Source organism: Cenococcum geophilum (assembly GCF_001692895.1).
Source record: "Cenococcum geophilum 1.58 unplaced genomic scaffold K441scaffold_1, whole genome shotgun sequence".
Taxonomy (NCBI): domain Eukaryota; kingdom Fungi; phylum Ascomycota; class Dothideomycetes; order Gloniales; family Gloniaceae; genus Cenococcum; species Cenococcum geophilum.
In genome coordinates, this window is record NW_027137559.1 from 5,760,524 (window position 1) to 5,781,230 (window position 20,707).

The window sequence follows — 20,707 nt, forward strand, 5'->3', positions numbered from 1 at the left end:
CGCTTTTATTAATCGCAGGATTATAATACAATAAGGGCTCCTCCGTAGCTGCTGCGTCTTACGTAGCTTTTAAATATAGGTTCCTATCGTCCTTTAAGTTAGCAATAATATTATTAGTTACTGTACCTCCACTTAGAGCTTAATCTAGATAATATTGGCCACTATATACAAACCCCGCGTCGATCGCGGAGACCCCCTATACTTCCTTCGTAAGTATTTAAGCCAATACCTAAAGATTTAATGACGGAAAGTAAGGAGGAGGAGCCACCACCAAGGCTTTAATTTGAGCATGAATTGTGTTACGGCTCGTATAAATGCCTCTAAACCGAAGCTTGTAGAATGCTGTATTATAAAGATACTAAGCTAAGGAGCAGAAGAAGGTCGAGGAAAGGATACGTCTATATACACGAGCTAAGTCTCTAAGCGAGCCCCTAACTAGGCTGCATATAGACGTCGCATGGGGCGGTGCCCCAGCGCCGTTACATCACCCCCCTCTTCCAAAAAAGCCTGCCCTTAGGCTTTAGCCCCTCGTAGAGAAGAAAGAGAAAAGAAAAAAAATCTTGCATCTGGCGCTTAATCGCGATGCTAGTTAACATAAGACTTACAGCAGTCCTGCAGCTCCTGCTGCTGCGAGGTATATTACTATACCTAGTTAATGTAGGGCAGGCAGCCGTCCTGCAGCTCCTACTGTAGCGAGGGGTCTATTGCTAGGAGCCCTCTATTAGTTATCGTTCCTCCTCCCTTCTCCTAGAACTCCGGTACCTCCTAGCTATACTCTCCCCCCTTTTATTATAGCGCGCCCTAAGCCATAAAAAAAAGCCCCCCTAGTCCCCCTCTTAGAAAAGTAGGCGTAAAGGTTTAATAAGGGTGGGAGGGTTAGGGAGTTACTCGCATGTATATCGGCATAAGTTCTTATCCGTTTGGTAGCAGTATAGTGCTAGTAACAGGTTATTCGGGTGGTAGTATAATGCTAGTAACGGGGTTATATTCTAGGGAGCAAAGCTCTACCTAGTTATATTTGGGTTGTAGGCGTATTAGCGCGACGGGTTATTAGGGTATAGTTCCACAAGTATATCAGCATAGTGTCTTATCGGTAGTAGTTCGCAGGCATATCGGCGCGGTGACTTATTGGGATTGTAGCAGTACGGTGCCAGCGACGGGCCGTATTTCAGGGAGTAAAGCTCTACCTTATATACAGGTGTTACCGCAGGCGGAGCAGCAAAAGTTGGTCGGCTGTAGGCAGAGCAGTAAGGGTTAGCTAGCTACTAATAAAGCAGCGAGGGTTGGTTAGCTGTAGGTAGAGCAGCAAGGGTCTATTATAATAGCAGGCATATTAGCACTATTATTTGGTTAGGTTTGCATTTAAATTACGTTCGGGTATTATTCGAATTACATTTAGGTCGCAGGCGGATTATAGGCGTAACGGCACGATCGGTCTGTCGGTTAGACTATAGGCGTAGTAGTACAGTTATTATTAGGTCGTAATAGCAGGCGTATCGGCGCTATCGTTATCTAGTTAGTTAGCTACAGGTAGAGCAGCAAGGTATTGTCTGGTTGGGTAGTAGTACGGTACCAGTGTTAGGTAGTAATAGTAGGTCGAATATTTGGAGCTTAATCTATTAGTTGGCTAGTGGATCATAGGTATATTAGCACGATTAGTCGGTTGGGTATATATTTAAATTATATTTAGGTTGCATTTAAATTGCATTTGGATCGCAGGCGTATTAGCGTAATTATTTAATTAGTTAGCTGCAGGCAGAGCAGCAAGGTGTCGGTTCTTATAGTAGTGCGGTGCCAGCGTTAGGTGGTAATAGTAGGTCGAGCATAGAGCTTATCTATTAATAGGTTGTAGTTCCACAGGCGTATCAGCGCGAAGCTTATTAATTTAGGTAGTAGTATGGTGCTAGTGGCGGGGTTATATTTTAAGGGGCAAAGCTCTCCCTTATATATAGTTGTTACTACAGGCAGGGCAGTAGAAGTCGGTTGTAGACTACAGGTAGAGTAGTAATAGTCTATTATAGTGCTGCAAGCAAGGCAGTAGAAGATGGTTCGCCGTAGGCGGAGCAGCGGAGGTTAAATTAGTATTAGCTGTAGGTAGAGCAGCTAGAGTTAATCGTGGTGCTGCAAGTAAGGTAGTAAGGTGTTAGTTAGCTGTAGGCGGAGTAGTAGGTGTTAATAGTAATACTACGGGCAGAGTAGTAGAAGGTTAATTAGGTTACTATAGGTAGAGCAGTAGGTGGTTTATTATAATAGTAGTACGGTATAAGCGTTAAGTGGTAATAGTTGGTTAAATATTTGGAGCTTGGTCTATTAGCTGGTTAATAGATTATAGGCATAGTAGCATAATTGTTAGTTAATAGATTGCAGGCGTAACGGCGCGATTGTTGTCGTAGTAGTATATGATAGCAGTTATATCGGCATAATTATCTCGTTTATAGATCACGGGCGTATTAGCGCGATTGTTCGGTCGTTAGACTATAGGCGTAGAGGCATAGTCGTTATTAGGTTGGCGTAGGGCATGCAGCCATCCTGCTACTGCGAGGGGTGTATATCGCTAGAAGCCCTCCGTAGTTATTATTCCTCTTAGAACTCTAGTACCTCCTTAGCTTTACTACCCCCTCCTTTAATATGGCGTGCCCTAAGCCATAGAAAAAAGAAATATAGCTCATATACGTATTAGCACGAGCTCTTGTCTATTTAGTAATAGTACGGTACTAGCGTCTAATAGTAGATAGTAGGTGTATTAGCGCTATTATTAGTTAATTAATTGCAGGCATAACGGCATAATTAGTTAATTGGTTTATATTTAAATTGCGTTTAAATTGTATTTAGATTATAGGCGTAATAGCGCGATTATTATCTAGTTCGTTTAAATTAATTTCGTTATTAAAGCTTATACAGCTTAGTATTAACCTCGTTATTAGAGTATATAAATGCTTAAGGTAAAGCTTATATAACTTAGTATTAACTATAGTCGTTCCTTAGTATGCGTAGCTTAGTATTAGTTAAAAAGGATCACCATAGGTGGAGAAGAAGACGATTAAATCGGTTAGGGAGGTAGTTAATCGTTAACGAACTTATACGGTTGTTGTTAAAGTTATAGTTTATGTCGCAGGCATATCGGCATAACGGTCGGTTGGGTTCGCATTTAAATCGCGTTTAGGTTGCATTTGAATCGCATTTAGATCGTAGGCGTAACGGCACGATCCGTCTGTCGGTTTCTTGAGGTCTACTATTAATTAGTAGGTAGTTTAAGACGTTGTCGGTTATTTAAAGGTACACTATAGAGTCGACAGGCGTATTTAAATACTTAGATTTAATTAAGGATATCGCTATAAATAGCAGATATTTAGGATCGATTAAGAACTTATAGGAATGCTATTATAACTTAGTATATTAAATCGTTGTCAGAGGTATTGAAAGAGGTATTAAAAGGGTATATATCGATATTTCGATTCTTATTAAAGGGTTAAAGGTATTAAAGAAAGAGTGCGCTTTAATATTTAAGTATAGTTATACGAGGGTAAGCTGTTATATAGCGTTTAATTTAATGAGATACTATTAGAAAGCAGATTCGCATATTATCGTTTAAGGAGGACTGCCGTTAAGTAGTAGGTAGTTTAAGGGTAGTTAATAAATGGTATTAAGAGCGTATGTACTAAGGCGTATGTGTTAATATTTTAATTCTTATTAACGATTGGCAAGATATGCTTTTATAATAGTAGGCTGTCTTATTTATAGAAGGTTATATAAAAGGCTATTAAGAGAAACGCGTTAATAGTTTATAAGAGGTTATAGAGATAAATAGGCTTATCTATAGAGCTGTTGGAGAGTGCTATAAATTAGAATAATTCTCCTAATCTATTCTCCTAATTAAGAGTGCTATAAATTACTTAAATTCTCCCCTAGGTTTCTAGTACCCCTATATATAGGATATAGATATATTCGGCCGTAAGATTAAAGGACTACCTAGGTTAATAGTAAGGTTCGGGTTAATTACGTACGGTGGTTATTAATAAGAACTTAATAGGTGTCTATAAGGGCGTTTATAGACAAGTTAGAGAGTTATATCGCAGGTATATCGGCGCAACAGGTTATTGGGTTTGGGGTTTTAGGGTAGCAGTATAGTGCTAGCAAGTCCTTCCTAATTAATTTCGTCTTTCCTTATACAGCTTAGTATCAATTAGGGTAGTTATCGCAGCGTAGTCTATGCTAGAGGATATAGGTAGGATTTGTTTTAGAGGACTTCGCGGATAATATATACCTACCGCCCAATAGCACGGCGCGGGTTATAAGTCAGCTTATTTTGGCTGTTGGCCTAAACCTAATGTATACTAAAGGACTTCGCGGATAATATATACCTACCGCCTAATAGCACAGCTTGGGTTATATCTTAGCTTATCTTAGCCAACACTGCGGGATTAGTGCTAGGCTTAGTAATAGGATTACTATATTATTCTCCGCAGTACTAGGCTAAGTCTCAACTAAGGTCGTTTCTGTAGCTTGTATAACTCCGTATTAGTTAAAAAGGTCAAGGGGGTAAGATATTCTTACCTTTTTAGGTAGTTGTCCTTATCTATAGGAGACCTTCTAGCTGCTTAAATACCGGCTCCTAGTATTAATAATAGCGACTTAACGCGTCGATGACGCGTAGCTAGGGGTGTTTAACGCGTGTCCCCTTAGAACACGTGGAATGGGGGTAGGAGATTATCTAGGCCTTCCTAGGCGAGGTAAAGAGGGAGCTCTAAATAAATAAAGTCCCCCCTAGGTGGGTGAGCTTAGTATAATGTTACGGCTTATATAAATGCCTCTAAACTAAAGCTTATAGAATGCTGTATTATAAAGATACTAAGCTAAGGAGCAGAAGAAGGTTAAGGAAAGGATACGTCTATATACACGAGCTAAGTCTCTAAGCGAGCCCCTAACTAGGCTGCATATAGACGTCGCATAGGGCGGTGCCCTAGCGCCGTTATAAATTAGAGTAGCAAAGCCGAGCGGTAGAGGTATCTTTTTTAACTATTATCTCTTATTATTAGCGAAGCTTAAGAAGGGCGTATGGACTTAGAATATAGTTATATATACTTTTACTAACTCTCGCCTAAGCCTCTCGCTTGCATATAGTTATAATATACTGCCTATAATTAATAAGGCTATTAAGTAGCAGCTTCCTAGCCGTTGCGTTATATAAGAGTTATATAATATATCGGTTTTATATACTAAGAAGAATAAGACTTAAGTAATGTTTAAGATTAATCCTAGTTAGGAAGCCAGCTGGAGCTTAATTAATAGTAAACTTATAAGCTTAGTAAAGAAGTACCGGAATATAGATAGCTCTACTAAGCAGCTCTTAGTTAAAGTCAGCTTTATATATATTAAGATAAATAATTAAGCTAGATCTACCGCTTGCTCTACTAATCGTTTTATAATGGCCGCATAGTTATTAATATAGCTATTATTAATACAGCTAGCTGCTACTATCTCCTTATAGGATACGCCTCTAAATATACCGTAATCTAAACAGCATAAGGCTAGTAATACTACTTATCTTCTAGCCCCCTACCTAAAGACTACTAAGCTTTGGTTAAAGCTATATAGGGAGTAAAAGTATAAGAAGAGGTGTCTAGGCTCTTCTTAGTGCTAAATCTATTACTAAGTTAACTATAAGCTAATGCAGGAGGACCTTAAGGAGTGGGCGCGGGCTATTAAGGATAGTTTAGCTACTATTTATATACCTTATAATAAGCTATTTAAAAAGCTTTAAGATTAGAAAAAGGGAGATAGTAAGAAGTTTTAACTTGCCTTTATTAAGTCGCCTATACCTAATACTTCTAGTATTATTAATTAATTCTATATTAATTTAACTAGTAGATAGTATAGGTGTCTAGCTATACTACTATTAGGGCAAGACCTAATTACAAGATTATTACCTGTAGTTCCTTTGCCTTATTCACAAGGCCTAAATTATATAGCTAATTTACGGGAGTATTTTAACTGGTAGAAGCTTTTAGTATAAGAAGACCTAGAGTAGGAGAGTAATTTTAAAGCTGCCTATTAAGTTGCTTATAAGAAGCGGTAGGACTTAAGGATTATTAGGGAGTAGAAGCTAAATGTTATAGTACTGCAATAAAGTAGACTAAATAACTACGTTATGGTATAAAGAGGGAAAGAAGGTGGAAAGGGGGTATTGTATATAAATAGTAGGGCCGGCCGCTAAGTCGCTAGTGGTAGGCTAGCTAATAGTAGGGAATAGTACGAGATAGTATAAAATAGTATGCGTTAGGTTAGTGCCGTAATAGTACTCCTCTCCCCTAAACGGTTTAGTCCCTAAACCGAATAGATAACTTAAAAATAGGCAGTGTATGGGGTTGCCTATTTTCTACCGCAAAGATATTAGTTCCGCTTACCGCCCTTAACTAAGCTAATAGCGATTTTCTATATCGGGCATGGAAAATCCTAATTAGTTAGTTTAGTAAGTAAGGTCAGTAGAACTCCACACCGCCACCTAAATCGGTCCGTGTGGCGTTTCTTAGCGAGAATTTAGCTAATTAGATAACTTCAACCGCTAGTCGAAGTTCTATAACATCTTAACCACCACAAATTTTAATGCGGTGGTCGGCCGCGACCTCGGCGTAACTTTTCCTTATCTCATGCCTAGTCTAGGGGTTTTGGCTTCTTAGGGTATTGCTTATAAAAGCGCTATACAGCTTATTTATAACCCTTTAGGTCTTCCTTTAGCTGCCAGGTTATATCCTTATAATATTTCCATTTAATCTTATAAGTTAGGCCCTAGGGGTCTTCGTTGTGTACATTAAGGATTTTCTTAAACTCCTATTTGTCTTCTATGTTGCCGTTATTATCTCTCTCTGCCACTCGTCCTTGTATATTACGGCGCTCTATAGTATTAATATTTGCTTAGCTAGGGATCTTTTTAGCAGCCTAAAGGCGGACCTTAAATATATAAAAGGATTTGTTTACTTAGATATGGTCTAGAAGGTCTACTATAACTGCCCTTTAGTATATTACGAGTACGGGGTACAGGCCGTCCTATTTATTGTCCTATTTCTTCTTAGGTCTATTTATCTTTATATTTTCTAAGCTAACTATAACTATATTNCCTTNNTAGAATAACNCNCTCTNATCCCTANNGGTATTAGNATTATCTTTATAGCGTTACTATAAAATCTAGGCTAGGGCCTTAAGCTGTATTAATATCCGCTTAAAGCGGTTAGCTATAGAGTTTATATAAAAGAACTCCTTCTTTACTTATGCTGATAGTGTTAATAGGTAGGGGCTAGTAGGCTTAATTCTAAGGCAAGGGTTAAAGCTATAGTTTATAAAAAACGGGGAGATGCCTGTACTCTTGTTAACTTAGTTATTTATAGTAAACTTAATAAGTAGCAGGTAGTTAACCTAGTTATCCTATATAAAGCTAACAAAAGCATAAAGGTATTTATTTACGGCGGCGTTAATAATTTCAGTTTAGCCGTCCGTTTCTAGGTACTAGGCTGAGCTTAGTTGTAAGGTTATCTTAAGGCGTTTACTTAGTTATCGCTAGAAGTTGCTGACAAATTATATACCGCGATTAGAGATAATCGTGCTTAGTGCACTATAGAGCTTATATACGTTGTTAATAAAGCTATTAACTAACTCCTCTATTAAGAGTCCTATTACTAGAACGAGGTATCACATTTTAGTTAGGCGGTCTATAATAATAAGGATATATTTATATACCTTACTATAGCGTTAGCATACTAGCAGTGTTATAATATAGTTAATTAAGATATTGGTCTATAGGCGGGTAGGTAATTCTAATAGCTTTAGGAAACCAGGNAGGGTAAAACGGGGGGTTTTAGTGCGAAAGTATAGGGCACAGTCTTTAATAAAGGTAGCCGTAAACTAGGAGATTTCTGGCCACCAGTATGTTCGGTTTAAGAGGTTAAGAGTCTTAACCCGGCCGGGGTAACTAGCGGGGCCGCTACTATAAGAGCGATAGGTAACTTTTAGGTAGAGGTCTAGGGTATTAGGGACGAAGAGATATTAGCGGAAGTAGATCTGTCCGTTAATAATACTGCATTCTAACTTGTTATAATAGAGTAATTTCCTAATTTTCTTTAGCTAACGGCGAGCTTTCCGATTACGTAGGGCTGCCACTATATCTCTTATAAGTTTATTCTCCTAGTATCCTAGCTAGATTAACTTGTCTAGTGACTTTTCGGCTATTTTAGGGTCTAGAGCGGCTATAAACTCCGCGTCGTTAGAGTTATAGGACTTATATAGTAATTCTTTTAAGATTATAGGGTTAACTTTTTAGGGCGGTATAATAACTTAGGCTTAGTGGCGGAGGCGTTTATTATTAGCGTCCTTAGGCCTTATTTCTAGTAGCTAGCTTAGGGCGTTAGGGAGCGTGGCTTTACTACTAGGTCTATATATAATTATAAAGTTAAACTATAAAAGGAACTCTGCCTACTGGACTTGGCGTTAGTTTAGCTGCTTAATAGTTATAAACGTCTATAGGTTCTTGTGGTTAGTAATAATTTTAAACGGCTCCTTAGTTCCTTATAGCTTAGGACGCTATTCCTTTAAAGCCTTAATAATAGCTAGGAGTTCTTTATCGTAGATCTTATAGTTATATTCCGGCGCGGAGTGCTTTACAGAGAAGAATGCGACCGGTTTTAATTTTCCGTCGTCGTTATACTAGGAAAGGACTCTACCGGAAGCCTAATTTAATGTGTCTATTTCTACCACTGTTTTCTTTATATAGTCATAGTATGCTAGTACTAGTGCTAAAGTAAAGGCTCCCTTAAGGGCCTTAAACGATTTGGCTTATTCTGGTCCCTATAGCCATTTAATATCCTTCTTTAGAAGTTTTGTTATAGGTATAGCGATAGCAGAGTAGCCTTAGATAAATCGTTGGTAGAAGTTCGCGAAGCCGAGAAATTGTTATAGTTCTTTAATTAATATCGGGTCCTTCCATTTCTGTAAGGCCTATATCTTCTTAGGGTCCATAGTTATACTATTAGTTAAGATAATTAAGCCAAGGTATTTTATTTTAGTAGAGTAGAACTTAGACTTATTAATATTAATCTAAAGTCTAGCATTGCTAAGTCTTTAGATGACTTTATTTATATACTTAGTGTGCTTAGCGCGTGTTTTAAAAAAGATAAGGATGTTGTTAAGATAGGCAGTACAATAGTCATTAAGGGCGTTATATAAAATATGGTTAATATAGTTCTAAAATATAGCGGGTGCGTTATAGAGGCTAAATAGTATAATTAGCATCTTATAGAGTCCGAACCGGGTAATAAATGCTATAAGCCACTTATAGCCCTCTATAATCCAGATCCGGTTAAACGCAGCAATTATATTAAGTTTAGTAAAGTACTTAGCACCATAAAGTGCGTTAAATGTCTTGCGGATTAGTGGTAGTAGGTATTAATTCTTAATAGTAACTATATTTAGGCCTTGGTAGTTATAGCAGATTTATATACCGCCGCCAGGCTTAGCAGCGAGGAGGAGTGGTACAGTAGCTAGTGAGGTTAATTCGCGGATAAAACCCTTATCCAGTATCTTATTAATCCACTTCTTTATACACCTAAGTTTAGCAGGTAAGAGTGGTCTATTTTTATAGTACAGGGCCTAGTTTCTAGGGGTAATCTCAATTTTATAGTCCCATAGTCGGTAAGGGGGCAGCTTATCTACGTTTTTAGGGAGAAAGTGCTTAATATATTTACTAAACTCCTTTAGTAGGCGTTATAGAATGTCTTTATAGGTCAATCCTGGTTTACCTTTTAGGAATTTTTTAACATCGGTGTCGACTATCTTCCGACATAAAAGCTTGGGTTTAGTTTTTAGATTTATCTTAAGAAAGTCGTAGAAATAGGGGGGGAGCGCTTTATAGGCTTCCTTTATTATATAGTCGCCTTCTACCAGCCGGCGGAAAGACCTTTTTAATAGGTTCGGTACTTCTATTAGGCCTATAGGCAGCTCTTTAAGCAGCTATTAGTGCTTATCTTATTTAACTAGTTTTACTAGCTCCGCTATATAGATCCTTATCACCTTTACGTCTTTTTGTTTATAGAACTAGGTAAAATTAACAGCATAGGTGCATTTAATATTGTCCAGGTTAGAGCATATCTAACTCTTCGGTACTATGGCTAGGCTAGTACAGCTCGGTTGGCCTAGGGGGGCGGAAATAAGGCGGCGGCCCTATACGGTACGCGCGGGAGATAGGTGTAAGGTTAGGCGTTACGGTGGCGCGGTTTCTATTATCCGGGTCTTAGTAGTTCTATAGCTAGTCCTTACTATAACGCAAGCTGTAGTATGCGCATATAGTATATAGCTTAGTTCTAGGTGTTAGGCTAGGCGGCTAGGGTTTAAATAGTGCCTAGGTTAGGGTTAGTTTCTTAATAGTGGCGGCATAAAGCAGACCTTCTTCCTTAGTCTTGGTAGGGCTAGCTAGCCCATCATTTTAGTCTTAAGTGCTAGGTTAATCCAGTCTTCTACTATCTCGTTTCTTTGCAGCTATATAGGCTCCCCTTTATTAGGAACATCTTCTACTATTAGGGCTTTATATATAGTCCTAGGCACTAGGCTTAGTAGTGCTAAGTATCTACATAGGGCGTCCCTACTAACGTCAGCTATCCCCCACGGGAGGTAGTGCCTAGAGTAGTAGTCTAAATTAAAGCGGATCTTAAGTTTCCTAAAGCTAGGACAGGGCTCGTGCTTCTAAAGCTAGGGCATACCTAGGATAATTAAAGTAGTGGGCAAGAGTTTAATAATAAAAAAGAGCATGGCTTTAGTATGGAGGCCGATTAATATTTAGGTGGTAAAGTAGTCTATAACAAGCGAAGTTAGGATACTATCTGCGAGGCGCAGTAGCCTAGGTGCTAGCAGCTTCTTAGTTATAACGTTATACTTTCTTATAATAGACTCTGTATCGGTAAATGCCATTATAGTACTACCGGAGTCTATTAGGCTTACTATATTAATATAAACTTAGGGATATAGGTTACGTAATAAGGAGAGTTAGGTTTAAATAAGGATTAATTTCTTATTACTATTTGCTAATCTAAGATTAAGTGGTAGTTTATTAATAGAAAGAACTAATTAATCTAGTAACAGGGACCTAATCTTCTCGTCTTCCTCCTTATATGGTTTAAACCCTTAAACGCAACTTAATCTAAGGGTTTGCCTTTTAACAACTGGGGTATAGGGCTATTTTGGCGGGGCGGTCTAGTGTCCATCTAGCTAGCGGTGTCTATCTCTGTTTCAGTCAGGATATAGGAAAATAATACCTTACTAATAATATGGCCGTATTCGTATTCACTAGCGCAAAGTCGCTAATACTGGGCGTTATTAATGGGTTAGGCTCCTATATAGGGTATGGTTTAGAGTAACTAAGCCGTAGGGTTAAAGGGGGGGGGGTTATCCACCGCGGCCATAATAGGCTCCGCGGTCGCCGCGTCTATAATAGACTCTACGGTTGCTATATCCGCGGTTATTTATTCGCGTTATTTAATAGGGTAGTATTAGGACTGGGTTTGCTATCTTAGCAGGGTTATAGGCATCCTTCTAGTGGCTAGGTAGGCTATAGGCAAGGTATAGTCTATTATTAACGCGGCGCTTACGCTCTATATCTGAGATTCTATTAAGGTCTATAGGTTCTTTAGTCACTACTAGGGTTGGGGTTAACATAGGGGTAGGGGCTTGGGTAGGGGCTTGGGTAGGTAGGCGGTGGTTAGCGTTCTTCTTAAGGTTAGCTCGGTGTGTATAGTTCGCAAGGTTCTTAGTAAACACATCTATCTACTTACTCCAACCTGTATAGTCACTATTATTAATTTTATAGGCTAGTCTAAGTACCAGCTCTTCCATCTTTAGAGAGATAAACTTTTAGAGTAGGTCCACCTTCTATTCGTCTATCTTCTTGGCGCGGACTATTAGCTTATTAAGCTCTCCCTTCTAGGACTAGTAATTACGCTCACCTTAGGGGAAATAGTTAAGCTTATTCTTTGCGACCTAGATTATATTAAGGACCTCGTAGTAGGTAGTAAGGTCTTTAAGCATATCTTCCTTAGTAGGCCATTTCCACGTAGATATATTATTTGGGTTCTTGTATATAAGCTCTAGGCCCTACTTAATAAACTTATAGGCCTTGTCCTTTAGTATATCTAAGATGTAAAGGATCTAGGACTAAACTATATTAAAGTAGTTTTAGTCCCGGTTAAAGACTCCCTTAATCTTAATATGCCAGGTCTTAAAATTAGCTTATTATTCTAGTGGGGTGCCTTTTCCGCTAAATATTAGCGGGTCTTTAGATCTCTATTTTTTCTACTAGGTTACTACCATTGTTATAGGGGTTAATTATTTTAGAACGGTAATAGTCTCTACTTAGGAGTTAATAGTTCCTGTCTAGAAAGCGATAAGGGCACTAAGGTTTTTATTGGCTTTCTTATTGGCGGTGTTTATATTATATATGCACTGTAGTCCTACTTTAATATTATTAAGGAACTTATTAGTATAGTTAATAAGGGTAAGGTAAGCTTTGCTAGGCTTAAAGATCTTAGGGTATAATAGGGAGCAGCGGATTGTCCACGCGATATTAGGGTATGTCTCTATAAATAGGTCTGCGAAAACGTTGTAGGGGTTCTAGGTTTCGGCTATTTCGGCGTCATTAGTGTCGCCTATCTAGGCGCTAGGTAAAAACTAAGGATTATTCTAGGACTGTGCTAGGGATATATCGGTTTCAGTAGAGGCGCGCGTAGGTTGCAATTACTCTAGGGCGGAGGTTAATTGGCTAGGGTACAGGGAATTAGTGATCGCGATGGGGCGCAAATTAAAGATACTATAAACTGTCATAGTGCTGTAATAAAGTAGACTAAATAACTACGTTATGGTATAAAGAGGGGAAGAAGGTGGAAAGGGGGTATTGTATATAAATAGTAGGGCCGGCCGCCAAGTCGCTAGTGGTGGGCCAGCCAATAGTAGGGAACAGTACGAGACAGTATAAAACAGTATGCATTAGGTCAGTGCCGTAACACTAAATAAAGAGGGTAAGACGCTAGTTAATATAATAATTAATAAGGGAGTACCAGAGGTAATTGCTAAATAGGTATATTAGGATATTAAGAACTAGAGGACTTTATAAGTTGCTTAGCTTTCTAGTAGTATTAAGAATTTAGAGGAAGATAAGCAGTAGATTTTTTACACTAGTATAGCTTTGCCTAAAAGTTTAGGGTAGAATATAAATTTTACTAGTAATTTATATAAGAGTTCTATAATATAGTAAGCCGACTAAAGCAACGTCTAACTCCTACTAAAAAACACCACGCTAAGGATTATAAGGTTTAACCCAAATCTAATAACTTACTAACTCTTCTATTAATCCTTCCTTATATATACCTACTATAGCTAAAGTAGGCTCTAGCGTTATTACTCCTTTTACTTACAGTATCTATATACTACTATAGGAAGTTTTTAAACTTATTACCCTAAAGCTCTAGCTTACTCCTCTATAATCTAAAATATTATTAAATATACTCCTTTAGCTTACCAAAGAACTCCTTAATTAGATTTAGATTAGGCGAATATATAGGTAGATAGACAAGCACTATACTATGCTTAGTAAAAAGAGACTTAATCCGTTCTAAATAGTGGAAGCTTATATTATCTATAACAACTACTAACCTCGGAGCTAGATAAGGATTACAGTAAGGTAAAAGGTAGTGTTTAATCTAGTAATTATAGCCTTCCGCGTTCGTTGAGCCGCTATATACTAACGATATTAGTACACCATCAATAGTATACGTAGGTAAAATATTAAGCTGCTGCTCGCCGCGATTATATGGAGTATATAGGATTAGCGTCGTGCCTACCGGCGCCTAAGCCAACTTTTATATACCTATTTTTAAATCAGCGCCAGATTCGTCTATAAAGACAAGTTGCTTAACAGTAAACTATAAGATATTGGCCCAGTATTAATTACGGTCCTCCTAACTCCGCTCTAAAGTAACGCGACAAGCCTTATATATAAGTAAATTATTTCCTTATCCATATATTTAGAATGTAGCTTACTAGCTTTCTACTCTAGCTAGTAACTCTTAACTCTACAGCAATTGTTTACGGGCCTACTATAACTCTAAAACTGTTGTATATATACTAAGCCATCTTATCTAGATATAGATTTAGTGCCTTATTAAGTCGGTAAAGTAATACAATAATTATCTAAGAGCTTAGCGCACTCTTTAGGCCAAAGTATACACGACTAAGTCTCGTCCTTCCATACCTCTCTAGTTTCTATCAAATTTATTAAACAGCTCTGCAAGAGCACTTGGCTTAAATACAACACTGTCGATTGGTGGCGCCCGCGTTAATAAGGATTTCAAGGAAGACGTGTTGCTATTCGCGCATATTAGGCGCTATATTTAATGGAGGCGATAACAAGAGTCACACCATGATCTAGAATAAAGATCACGATATTGGTAAGGAAGAGATATTATAAATAGCTTCAAACGTAAGGCGACGTCTCCCCCCCCCTAGCGGCCACTACATCTAATTCTGCTAGCTCTACATACTAACTTAGGCGAAGCTTAAGCGAAATTAGATGCCACCGCTGCTGCGCGCACGGGGGGGGACACCGAACCTTGCGGACCCTGTAGTAGCAATCAAGCGAGAATTTTGAAATCTCGCAGCGCTCGCTTAAGGGGGGGGTGAAGCTGGTCGTAAACATCACTATCCCTTTATGTGTTTGAATTCATGGACTTTTAGTTCCCGCGCGCCGTCAAGCGACGGACTAACGCCAAAAGCCACGTATATAGCTTCTATACTATAATAAGCTTGGTGTCGCAGGCCTCCCTAGCTCTGGCATTCGGAATCTGCCGCATCGCTACCCTCAGCAGATGTCGATTTTTAATGCATATCAATCGAATCTCATTATAATATCAACTTCCTCACCCATCAATGGATCTTTCAAGCTCTTCCTCGCCAACGCCCGCCTAGACGGCTTTTATGCAGTCCTTCCAGTTGCCTTAGTATATATATGTGAGGCAGTATTGCCAGGGTGTACGGTAGGGAGCAGGCAAGCCGAGCATGAGTCACATAGGGAGTCGTTGAAGAGGACGATATGGTAATGAGGGTAGGCAATAACGGGTTAGCCACCCAAACGAGACAGCCACCCATTCGAGACAGTGCACGGACCTCCTACCAAAATCAAAATCAATTTTAAATCAATTCAATTCAAAATCAAAATCAACAACCCAATTTACCCTATTGCATAAATACATTATAATTTAGCGATTTGGGGGTAGTAGAGGACAAGTGGTGGTGTAGTAAAGGAGTATTTTGATGTTTTGATTTTGATTTTGGTGGGAGGTCCGTGCATTGTCTCGAATGGGTGGCTGTCTCCGTTTGGGTGGGCTAACCCGTTAGCCTCGTACTGAGACGAACCGATGGGGGGAGGAAGGCGAGCTGCAAGCCCGGGAGCTTATAAGGGGTGGCCAAGGCCTAGCCGAAGGCTAGCCTTGGCAGCCCCTGAGAGCTCCCGGGATGTAGCCGAGTAAGGGACCAAAAGTACCCTTACAATATACAGCTCACCAATCAATTAGGTAACCCGCGTGCAGACGCTAATTACGGGTAAGGACCCACCAACGCCGCAGCGCCAGTATATGTCGCCATATAGTATACAGGTGGTGGAGGTAATAGACGAGAACGAGGATGCAGAGGAGGCAGAGGAGGCAGAGGAGGCAGGATTTTAAGCTATAATCGAGCCGCACGGTAAGCAAGCTGATGAGGGCTATAAGGAGGACCAGGTGGACGATACTACTCTGCCTAAATTATCAGTTAATAAGGTTCAAAAGCTAGGCCTTCCATCTATTCCTACTAGCTGGCAGCCCATAGATTATATTCCTAAGGAGCCTATACGTATTATAAACCTTCCGCACGAGTTCTATATTGCTGCTCAGCGAGCTAGTAAGGAAATCAGTAAGGAGAGCGTTGTCGCTAGTAGCTACGAAGGTCCTCTAAATAAGCCTCCCATTAATCTTACTGATCGCTCTAAACGCCAAGCCCATATTTCTATACTAGATCGTTAGGAAATAGGCTTATTAGAGGGGTATAGAAGCGGGTAGAACCTACTATTAAGGATCTTCCTGCTATTCTTCAGTCTTCCTATATTTAAATTGCTCGCTACTAATACTAATCTCTATGCTGCTAAGCATAATACTAACGGTATTTACCAAACAGGACGCTATGCAGGCAGGAAGAAGAGGCTCTAGAGGGACACATTAGCGGGCAAACTAATGATTTAGATCGGCCTTATTATTTATATAGGAGTCTTCCGGCAGCGCCAGCCACGTAATATTTAGAGAAAAGATAATAAATTCCCTATATATATAATTAGCAGCTTTATACCAAAGGCTTAATAGGAGCAGCTTAAGCGTTATTTCTACATATCGTCGCCCGCGATAGATAACGTTAGGGAGCACCTATACGCCAAAATCGAACCTCTTACTAGCGCCCTCGGTAAGGCCTTTTAATAATTTATAGTGCCTAGATTTATAGTATCCGTTAATAAGATAATAGTAAGGTTTACTAGTAGATTAAGCTATAAGATTAAGATACCAGGTAAGCTAGTTCCTAAAGGATATAAGATTTTAAGCCTTTATCAGTATAGATATTGCTTTAGCTTTATATTTAGCAGCGGCCTTAATAAATATTATTACCTACCTACTAAAACCGAACTCACCGATATTACGCTTAATCCTATATCAGAAGCTATCTTCTACCTCTATTACCTTCTTCTAACAAATATTTAACGATTTTGTCTATTTTATAATAACTTCTTTAGTAATATTCGACTGTTTAAGGCCCTCTGGCGGATTAAAATTGCTACCTACGGTATAGCTTATACGAATTCCATTAATTATCTAATGGTATATAAGACAGTAGATAAGAAGAAGGCGAGGCTGCTATTTAACCTTATTTCTGGAGTAGAGGTTAGTAAGGTCCTTTTAATTATATAGTAGGATAAGAATCTAGTGCGTTTCCTCACTACTGCATATAGCTGCGGTGTAGATAACATTAGTAAGGTTAAGCGGCGTCGCCTAAAGCCTTATAATTTGTTCCTAAAAGAGCTAGTTATACGCGTCTAGGGTAATAAGGCTAGAAAGAAGCTAACGCTGCCACGTCTATCAATCGATTATAATAACTGGATGGGAGGTGTTAATATCCATAATTAATTACGAAGCTACTATACTACGCAAATTACGTCAGTTAGGAATTGGATGCCGCTATTCTTTTAGGCGCTTAATGCAGCAGTTATTAACGCCTTCCTTATTAGTAAAACCCTATTTAGAACCTTAAGGAAGCCATTCCTAAAGACGCACCGACTATTCTGGATTTGACTGGCCTGGAATCTTGTTATTCTTAGCAGTAAAAGGATGGGGGTAACTAATAAGGAAGTATAAGCTTTTACCTACTCTATTAACGTTCTAAATCCTAGCCAATATTAACGTGGTAGAAGCCCTAGCTATAAAAATGGCGGCCTATAAAGGAGTAAGTACGTCACGTTAAATACTCCCCTTCTATTAATTCGACAGCAGCTTGGCTCTTATACTTAACATTCTATATATTCGCAAACTTACGGCTTAAAAGCTCTTCCATATTACTAGCTTTATAGGTAAAAGAAGGCTAGGAACGCTATTATAAAGGCACGCTAGACAACTACCGAGTATTCTATTTGTTTAAAGCCTCTATATAAAAGCTACTTTATAGAGTTCCATTTAAGAGCTAACTAATTAATAACTACTTTCTACTACCATTTTTAACCTTTTACTAATATAGATAATCCTTAGCTGCCTATATAATCTACCTACTCTACCAGATCCTTTAGCCTGGCACTTAACGCAGCAAAGCTGCTCCTCTACTAAATAACTTAACGGCGCAGGTAATACTGGTTTAGAAGGAGGAGAGAACTCTATATTCGTTAAGGCAGTAGATATAGTTAAATTAGACGTTATTTTTTATCTATATTATATATATAAGCAACTAGCAGCTGCTTTAAAAGCTCCTTACCTACAACTATAATAGTGTCTTGATTTTAGTGTATGGGCCTCCTAAAAATGACGCTTAAGGGTTTTAGGCCTAGCGCCCGCACGAAGGAGCTGCTAAAAACGCTAGGTCATAAGAAACACACAAAGGGATGCTATGCGCCGTTGAGAAAGGCGTACGCATAAGCGAACTAACCAGAGTCTCTATATCGAATCGAGTCTTTACAAAATAAAGTTATGAATTTGATCAATAAATTAAGGCGCTAAATCATTATAATAAATCTCAAAATTGATATATAATTGACTCTATCGTGTCCTAATTGGGCTGAGGTGTTCCTGCCGGTAAGGTCTTTATATTGCGTAGAGTATAGCCGAATTAAGTCCTTGGAGGAGCGTGTTAATGTTTTTAGTATTCGCGCACGGGCCTCTTTCGGCGTACGCCTTAACGGCGCATGGGATAGTAGTAGAGAAGTAGTTTGTATTAATTTTAAGCTTATCCTATAGTTAAAGCTTCTAATTATTAAATATAGGATTAGTTCCGTTAGTAAGCAATAGGGGGTCTATAACCTTCGCGGACTATAATAATACTAATACTATATATTAAGCTAGAGCCTTAAGGACTATATAGTAATGTATATAACTAGCTTCTACCCCCTCCTTTGGCGAGGGCTCTAAATTTTTAAATTCGGTACGCGTATCTAATCTCGCCTAGTTACCACTAACTGTACATAGTAATTGTAGTAAAGCCGTATGCTTGGCTATAAGAACTTTAATTCTATAGTATTACGGAGGCAGCGTTTAAAAGTTTCGATCGCCCTTGCGCCACTAATAAGCCACAAAAACGCCCCCAAAAACGCCACGTCACTATGCCTTGGCGTCCTAATTAGGAAGAAAGCTGGAGTAGTAGATGGATTTAGGCTCTCTATAACAAGAAAGTGTAGATAGATAATATTATAATTAATACTTATATAGTGTAGATATATAAGATATATACTACTACTTCTTCCGCCTACCACCTCGTCGCTATAACTTCTTTAATGGCTTAGCCACTTGCTATAGCGGCTCCTCTAGACCAACAAAATTCTTATTAAGGACCTCATTTGGAAGGCGATGGCGTAGAACTTGTCGTGGCTTATTAGGTAGCTCTTAAGGTGGTTCTTAGCGTAGTTCTTATAGTGTTTTTTGCTATCTAATATAGCAAAAATAGCTGCCAAAGTAGCGCTAGCAGCGCTCTCTACCGCTGCCTTCTTTAGAGCACGCTTTTATGGCTTTACCTTTGCCTTTTCCTTTAGCTATAGCTCCTTCTCTTCTTCCCTAATATCTAATATATCCTCCTAATCGTTCTATAGAACTTTATGGTCTAGAGTACTAGTATAGCGTGGTATATCTAATAAGCCCTTGCGATACTCGTTGCCTCCCTTAAGCCTTATTATCTCTTATATATATTAAGGAATTCTCTTAATCTACCTCTATATTCGCTACTGTTTAAGATCCTTCTAGGCCTTCTTTTATACCTTTTTAGCAGGCTTCATAGCCGTAAGTACGCCGTTCTTTATGGTAGTTCTTTTAAGATAGGGCCATGCGGGCTTAATTATATTTATATTAGGAGAGTTACTATACTAAAAAAGCCGCTGTACCTCGCTGAGTTGGAAAAAAAGATTATAATAGGTATTAATATAAGAGGGGGCTTTGTCTTCTTAGATAAGTATATTAGGATAATCCTTTTTATAAGCTTAAGCAAAAGGAATAAGCTTGGGCTTTAATATGTACGTGGCGTAGTAATACTAATTAACTCCTTTTTTATCCCCTCTTGTAAGCTTACCATAAGATTTATTCCATTTCTATATAGGCTTCTTGCCTCTAAGATTCCAAAGTCCTATATAACTTATTAGTGTATTTAACTCCCATTCTTTCCTCTTAATATCTTCCAGCTTGGCGTTAATTTTAATAAGATCTGCAGTAGTAGTAGCTCGCTGTTGTTTTATCTCTAGAACCTAAATATAGTAGGGACCTTTCCTATTATATAAGAAGCAGCCCTAAAACATAAACTCTTAATAGCCCTTTTAGCGCTCTCTTATTATAGACTTTAAGAAGCGTTCTTTTAGAGTTCGCTATACGCGGTAGCCTTTAAGACGGTAGCTAAGAATAACTAAGGTTTTATTACTCTAGATAACACGCTTCTAATTCTCTAACTTCTAGTCCTTATACCGAAGGTAGAACTTAAGCCTATCCTTCTTTATCTTTACGCTTAGGCCTGGCTTATGTATTAGCTTTGTCTTTTAAAAGTTTATAAGCTTAAGAATTCGCCATACTATGGTGGCGCTAAGGTCAACCTTAAGAGCGAGTTAGGCGGTTGATTTTTCTCTACTATAACGGTTATAACGAACCTTATCAATAACCTCTTAAATCTTTACAGATGTAAGTTTTAAAGGACGACCTATTTAGGCCGAATCTCTAAGACAGATATTAAGGATCTTGCGGTCTTTGGTTTTGTTAAAGCCGCGCGAATAAGCCTTCTAAACGAGCTTCCTAATTACAGCTTCGCTCATACCACAAACTGCAGTAATTTAGGCGTTTGTTGACCCAGAAATCTTTATAGTTAGGGCCTAAGCCCTAGTGGCAATATTGTAATGATTGACTATAATAAATAGTAAGAATTTGATCTA

General features: G+C 38.6%; 1 protein-coding gene across 1 annotated transcript; it reads left to right on the top strand.

Moving 5' to 3' along the window:
* Positions 1 to 14,837: 14,837 nt before the first annotated feature.
* Positions 14,838 to 15,214, top strand: K441DRAFT_11185 (uncharacterized protein). The gene has a single exon (XM_067639967.1). The coding sequence runs from the start codon at positions 14,895 to 14,897 to the stop codon at positions 15,123 to 15,125; it is 231 nt and encodes a 76-aa protein (XP_067510594.1). The 5' UTR covers positions 14,838 to 14,894; the 3' UTR covers positions 15,126 to 15,214.
* Positions 15,215 to 20,707: the final 5,493 nt, after the last annotated feature.

Bases quoted from the DNA above. Each gene is read 5' to 3' on its own strand.
- K441DRAFT_11185 (XM_067639967.1), top strand. From the start codon at position 14,895: ATGTCGATTTTTAATGCATATCAATCGAATCTCATTATAATATCAACT.